Source organism: Mandrillus leucophaeus, unplaced genomic scaffold, assembly GCF_000951045.1.
Source record: "Mandrillus leucophaeus isolate KB7577 unplaced genomic scaffold, Mleu.le_1.0 Scaffold40, whole genome shotgun sequence".
In the NCBI taxonomy this organism is placed as follows: Eukaryota; Metazoa; Chordata; class Mammalia; order Primates; family Cercopithecidae; genus Mandrillus; species Mandrillus leucophaeus.
The window spans coordinates 7,068,714-7,076,131 of record NW_012104254.1 but is presented as its reverse complement, the minus strand read 5'-3'; the positions used below and the strand labels follow the sequence as shown (position 1 = coordinate 7,076,131).

The 7,418-nt window shown below is 38.6% G+C and overlaps 1 protein-coding gene across 1 annotated transcript in view; it reads left to right on the top strand.

Moving 5' to 3' along the window:
• The window catches only part of METAP1D (methionyl aminopeptidase type 1D (mitochondrial)), a 60,876-nt gene that overhangs the window by 38,405 nt on the left and 15,053 nt on the right, over positions 1–7,418 (top strand). The window contains exons 2-5 of the mRNA XM_011991964.1: positions 2,315–2,472; positions 4,514–4,663; positions 6,410–6,558; positions 7,078–7,120. Coding sequence (XP_011847354.1) covers positions 2,315–2,472; positions 4,514–4,663; positions 6,410–6,558; positions 7,078–7,120 — 500 coding nt within the window. The remainder of the gene's footprint in view (positions 1–2,314; positions 2,473–4,513; positions 4,664–6,409; positions 6,559–7,077; positions 7,121–7,418) is intronic.

Below are 7,418 nucleotides of genomic sequence, written 5' to 3'. Positions count from 1 at the left end.
ATTTTGGCTCACTGCGACCTCTGCCTCCCGGGTTCAAGCAATTCTCCTGCCTCAGCCTCCCAAGTAGCTGGGATTACAGGCTTGCGTCACCATGTCCAGCTAATTTTTGTATTTTTAGTAGAGACAAGGTGTAGGATTACAGGCGTGAGCCATCGCACCCAGCCTTGCATTTTTTTTCTATGTGACATTATAGTGCTGGTCTGTGAACCTCATTTTGAGGACTACTGCTCTAGACCAGGATTCAGCAAATGTCTCCTGTAGAGGGCCAAAGAGTACATTTTTTAGGCTCTGTGGAACACATGTTCACAACTACTCAACTACCACTGTAGGTCAAAACCCGCCATAGACATTTGTAAGCAAATGAGGGTAGCTGTGGTCCAATAAACCTTTTATTTATGGGCACCAAGATTTGAATTTCATGTATTACAAAATATTGGGTTAAAAAGTTTTTTTCAACCATTAATAAATGTACCATTTTTAGGTTTTGTGCTATATAAAAACAGTCAGCAGGCCAGATTTGGCCTTTGAGCTATAGTTTTCTGACCCCTGCCATGTAGTTGTGACCTGTTGGGGACTTTTAAAACTATTGTCTGGACAGGCGCAGTGGCTCACGCCCGTAATCCCAGCACTTTGGGATTCCGAGGCGGGCAGATCATGAGGTCAGGACATTGAGACCAGCATGGCCAACATGGTGAAACCCCTTCTGTACTAAAAATACAAAAAAATTAGCCAGACCTGGTGGTGTGCCCCTGCAGTCCCAGCTACTCTGGAGGCTGAAGCAGGAGAATTGCTTGAACTTGGGAGGCAGAGGTTGCAGTGAGCCAAGATCGAGCCTCTGTACTCCAGCCTAGGCGACAGAGTGAGACTCCATCTCAAAAAAAAAACAAAAAACAAGCAAACAAACAAACAAAAAAAGATTGTTCTAAATATGAAAGTAATGAAATAAAATGAATCAAAATGTCCTCCTGGCTGGATGCAGTAGCTCACGCCTGTAAACTCAACACTTTCGGAGGCCGAGGTGGGAGGATCGCTTGAGCCCAGGAGTTTAAAACCAGCCTGGGCCACACAGCAAGACCCTGTCTCTACAAAAAATACAAAAATTAGCCAGGCGTGGTAGCGTGTGCCTGTGGTTCCAGCTACTCAAGAGGACGAAGTGGGAGGATTCCTTGAGCCTGAGAATCCAAGACTGCAGTGAACCATGATCACACCACTGTGCTTTAGCCTGGGTGACAAAGCAAGACCCTGTCTCAAAGAAAAAAAAAAAAAGTCTTCCTCTCTACCTCTAGCCCCAACCACATGCCACAGAAAGAGCTACTGTTTATGAATATTAATTTCCAGAAATTGTATGGGCATGTGCAAGCTTATATAAATGTATAAGCTCCTTTTACATTAATGGGTTTTATATATGTATTTGTTAAGCATTCACTTTTTTCCTAACAGTGTATTGTGACCTCTTTCCGTATCAACACATAGAGATGATGATTTAGCCTATTCTTTTTAATAGCTCCAGAATTTTCTGTAAGTATACCATAATATATTTAATCAGTCCCCTACTGGTATTTCCTATTTGGAAACATTTGAGTTGTTTCCCACTTCTTTCTACCACAAATAATGCTGCAAGGACGATACATCTTCATACATCCATCATTGCATAGTGTCTGCAGGATAAAGTCCTAGGAGATGAACTGCTGAGTCAAAGGATATGTGCATTTAAAATTTTGATAGATATTTCTAAATTCCTGTTGTGAGTATTTTGAACCCTATATTCATTTTCTTTCAGTGTTATACTTACATTTTTGCTATTTAGTCTTTATCTGACTTGAACATTCATCACAATGAATTTCAGTATAATGCCTCACTGCACGTGAACTTAACACAGAGTAGTAATCCTATGGAGGGCAAAAAGTGCAGCTGGCAATTTGTCTGTGATTCTTGAAAGGAAAACGGCTTTGCAGAGTATAAAGCCATCAAAACAGTACCCTGAATCTAGGGTCGTCTTGGACATTGTCACATAAGGTATCACAGCAGAAATTGTTCTTTTTACAGCCCTGGTGCTTAGCAGATGTTTCTATATGTCTGTTTCCCGTTTACCATTGTCACGCATTTATGTAAACATAGTATTAGCTAATAAATACACTGTTACTATTGTACTAGAACTCAGAATACCACTGCTTTCCTTTCTATTTGGGGCTTTTCCTTTTTCAGTCAATAAGGTATTAGAATAATGATTTAATAGACAACGCCACAACATCTTAAAGTGGAGCACTGTGTTAGGTTGGTTTTTTACTTAGAATATGTCTATTTCTGCTCACAGGTTCTCATAGAATTTTCTCTTCACCACTCAATCATATCTACTTACACAAGCAGTCAAGCCGTCAACAAAGAAGAAATTTCTTTTTTCGGAGACAAAGAGATATTTCACACAGTATAGTTTTGCCGGCTGCAGTTTCTTCAGCTCATCCGGTTCCTAAGGTACTGTATTGCCTATTATCTGCTGCTTTTTCCAGCCAAGATAAAAGTTGACTGCAGAGCGATCAAATATTTTTGCACCTTTGATTTCTGAGCCATTTGGGTTTTAATTTTCAAACTAGGTTTGTGATCTAAAACTGTGATTTGAGAAGTTTTAATATCCTACAGTTCTATAGCATTAGTTTTTTAAAATGAAGCTCTAAGCTTTCAATTGCTTAGTGTATTTAGAATTAAAAGTTCTAACGTGAAATTTTCTATATTAAATTTCTAACACGAAGATAAAACTATATGTGCGTAGTTTTCTGTTTTAGAGAAAAAAAAAATTATAAAATCGTGATGATTCAAAAGAGATAACTTAAAACTAGCATACTAGCTTTTTAAAGCCTGTTCTTATACTTTCCTTGTTATTGATGCTGGTGTCTTTGAATCGTCTTTTAGACTAAATTAAATAAAATATGTCTCAGAGCAGTCTTTTTTTTTTTTTTCCCAGAGATTACAGTTCTGTGGAAAGGCAATCTATCCATTTTTCAAAATGTAATATAAAGAGAATGTGCGAGCAAGCCCTTTAGGAAGAAGGAGAATAGCTAAAGAAATATAGATTGGTCACAAAAATCATCTGCTTTCTCCCTTTTATGAATTTTTTTTACAGTGAGCCCACATTTAGTACGTTACACTTCTGAAGATGAGTGGCCCACTTTTATGGCAAAGGCCAATGACACAGAAAGGCCACCAGGATGTATTCCCTGGCCTGTCACAGTGAGAGTGAGAATTTGGTATTAGTCACAAAATTGACACTTTTTTTCCTTAGAAGAAAAGATAAATCTCTGGTGAGGTGAATTGCATTGTTTTAGCCATTTCAGTCAATTTCAGCGTGACAACCCAACAGCCCTTCTGCCTGCAAGTGATAACCTTGCCAGATCACAGAGCAGAGTGGAGACAAGACACAGGCTCTGTGGGGGAGACCTGGTGAGCATTTGTGGGCATTCGTGGTGTAGCTGTGGGAGAGTAGATGTTCCTCCGGAGCTCGGCTGTGGCAAACCAGGCAGTAGTGTTACCTGTATCAGAAAACCCATCTGAACAAGGGAGTAAATGAAGAGCCGTAACTCCTGCAGGACAGGCTTCACAAAGAGGAGAGCCCTAACCTCAGCCCTTCCAGAGCTGCTGTGGTGTTTCAATTGAATAGTGTTATCTCCCTCAGATTCCTGTCCCAAACTGCTGTGGAGCCTTACTGTGGACTGTCCAACAGTGCTTATAGTTTGTAATGCATTATAAACTATAAATAGTTTGTAAAGAGCTGTGCAAAACCTTGGGACTGAAAGAAGCTCTGTGTGTAAGATGGCATTTATTTTCTGAATACTGCCCATGGTGGAGAATGGTCTGCAAAAGTGATCAGGGTTGCATGTCTTGAGTTTTGGGGTGGCTTTTTGTTTACTCTTGACAAATAATGGAAATGTTTTAGGTAATTTTTATGTACTTGAAGAACAAAACTTGTTTCATTTTATTCTAGCCTCTCAGTGTTGAGTATGGTTACAACATGTAAGAAAAGTGTATATGCAATAGGCTTTAGGGAACTTGACAGTCAGCCTTTTTACATATATTCATTTGGAGAGGGTGTTGGGAGCTATCTTTTGCATAAATTATATTTTTGCGTTAAGAAGACGAAAGTGCTCTTAATTAACCATTTGGTGAATTGGAAGCTTGGTGCTGTTTTTCATCAGTGGTGAATATGCTTCTAACCGGGTTGGGAGGAGGAAAAAGAGAAAACTACTGTTTGTTTTGACCAGAAGTCTGCTTCAGTCCAGTTTGACTCAAAGCATGGTAAGGTTAACAGACCATCCAGAGGCAGCACTAACAGGCAATGTTAAGTTCAAAAGGGCAGGGGAAGGAACTAGGGGCAGCCTGGAGGGTCTGTTGTGCTGGCTTCGGAGGTCGGTGCTCCGGCAGGAAGGGCAGAGCTCCATGAAGCAGTAGGCTGTGTCTGAAAAAATGATCCCATTGTCGTGCGCTGGGTTCTGATCTTCGTTTTCAATCCTTTTTCCTCAAGCACATAAAGAAGCCAGACTATGTGACGACAGGCATTGTACCAGACTGGGGAGACAGCATAGAAGTTAAGAATGAAGATCAGATCCAAGGGCTTCATCAGGCTTGTCAGCTGGCCCGCCACGTCCTCCTCTTGGCTGGGAAGAGTTTAAAGGTGGCGTCTCACCAAGCCTCAGGATGACTTACATAAGGGGCAACAAACACTCCTCTTTTTTTTCCTTATCCTTAACTCTTCCTTTGTACACATCTAATTTGTTTTTAAAAAAAATAAGTGAAGCCTTGGGATGGGGAAAAGGAATTTTATTATTTTATGTGTTTATTCAAGAAGTAATTTAAAACCCAAATTCAATTTTAACTAGCAGAATTCTAGAGATACTTTGGTCTCAGTCACCCTATCCAAGTTGATCAATGGCAGACAGCTTTGATTTTTGCCCCCTACTCCTGCCTGTAGTTTCAGCTTGTACTCCCCACATTATTTCTGTGTGCCTGAAGATTTGCTCTACCTTGTCCTTTGTCTCCTATTTTCTTGCATTTGCCCTGCAAAGAAAGATCAGGTCACATACAAAAGGCTGTAGGTAATATAGCAATGCAATTATATACAACTTCCTATTACAAGATTTAGTTCTTTCAGGCCAGACACAGTGGCTCACACCTGTGATCCCAGCACTTTGGGAGGCCGAGGTGTGTGGGTCGTTTGAGGTCAGGAGTTCGAGACCAGCCTGGCCAACATGGTGAAACCCCACCTCTACTAAAAATACAAAAATTAGCCGGGCATGGTGGCGAGCACCTGTAGTCCCAGCTACTTGGGAGGCTGAGGCAGGAGAATCACTTGAACCCAGGAGGTTGAGGTTGCAGTGAGCCGAGATCATGCTGCTGTACTCCAGTCTGGGCAACAGAGTGAGACTCCATCTCAAAAAAAAAAAAAAATGATTTAGTTCTTTCATTTAGTTCTTTCATAATAATCTGAAGCACCATTCTATATAAGGATTATAAAAGAAAAATGTGAGCCTATTTTCTGCCAAAAGGTGGGCAGAATTTAGGAAGTGAGATTCAAAGATAAAATCACTCACAGTATCTTCTGTGTACCAAACTTACAAAACGACTAAACATAATGTATATATAAAATAATGAAGAAAATTACTGAAGAAATGGTTAATTTTTAATAAAAGATTTTATTTTTGTTTTAGAATTTTATTTATGTTTATAGAGTTTATGGAAATAGTCTTCATATACTTATAAAACTCAATTTCAGTTTTCTTTTAGTTTGGGAGCAATTTCGTTTGGAATACCTTTAGTAAGGAAAAAATATTTTTAGAAATACATTTATTTATTTAGACATGAAAGAAATCAAGATTACTTAAAATCAAGTCTCTACAAAATGTATTAGACTCACTCTTTTAAATATCAACCATAATCTCTATGCCATTGCTGCAAAACCCCTGTAATGTTTTATTGAGATAAAAAGATGTGGGTTGACCTACTTTTCAAGTTTTTCAAGGTTCAACTGATGAACCTTTTGAGCATTTATTCATATGCGCTGGGTAGCCCAGGGCACCAACCATTGAGAAAGAGGAAGGAATTGCTGAAGAACATAATTTTGAAATCCTCAGGCCAAAAGGGAGTTATGTCATTTAGTGACTCACAAATGATTTAGAGGATCATAGGGCTTAACATTTCTATTTCCTAATGGTCCATAACACCATCACATGCCCAAATGATTGTCCACGAGGCACAGTTGAGAATTGTAACACTAATCATAATTAATTCAATTGTTGTACCATAAGTTTATCACAGTAAATTTATACAGTCTCACATGGAAGTGCTGTTGCTATAGCATAGTTAATAAATACAAGAAATGTCTTCAATTGTTGCTGCACAGTTTCTTTATTTAACATTTTAGGTTGACATGACAACTGAAGAGATAGATGCTCTTGTTCATCGGGAAATCATCAGTCATAATGCCTATCCCTCACCTCTAGGCTATGGAGGTTTTCCAAAATCTGTTTGTACCTCTGTAAACAACGTGCTCTGTCATGGTATTCCTGACAGGTATTCATTTCTTAATAACATATTGTTCTTTGGAAACTAAAACATAAAGCTAAGATCTGTAACATATGTTGAAAGACACTATCATTCAATTGAAACCCACCAGTAAACTTCTGAAATTGATTATGATAAAACAGAAATTTTAAAGTATTTTACTTCTAAATGGACACAATACCACCATTTAATGTGTGTTAAAGCAGTGCGTAATCTAGATGGGAGTTGTGCATTACATATGTCTTTTACTTCTTATATTTTAATCATATAAGTGGTAAAAATCCAAATGTGGCAAATTTTTCTTATCAACTCTCGTTTCGGTTCTTGGCAAAATTAAGGTAACAAATTAAGTGCATCTTTTGAAATAAGTTAAAGATTAGATTTAGTTATCCCTTGTATTCCTCCTTCACTCCAAATTATCATTGCGACTCATTGGGTTTGTAACAGTAGTCATTAAGTATTTATTTTTATTTTCCTTTTATTGAGATCTGTCTATCACCATTTTTTTTTTTTCTGTTTACGTTTTAGTCGACCTCTTCAGGATGGAGATATTATCAACATTGATGTCACAGTGAGTAAATCATATAAAAAATCGTCTTTGATCAACTTCAGAATTGCTGGTAGCAACAGGAAGAGTGGATTGAAAATGTGAACTGCACCAGTGGAAGTGCTGTTTACTTCTAGACCCAGACGCAAGCAGCTGGTTTCCTTTTTTGTCTTTAACTCTGTGTTTATTCCAAGTAAACCCAGGCCTGACTTGAATTTAGGGCTGCAATCAGATGCACTGAGATCAATGTTGGCCTAAGTGAAATGTCAACCCAATCCTGCTATGTGTCATGTTTTTGAGAAGGTGTAATTGTTATTGATCC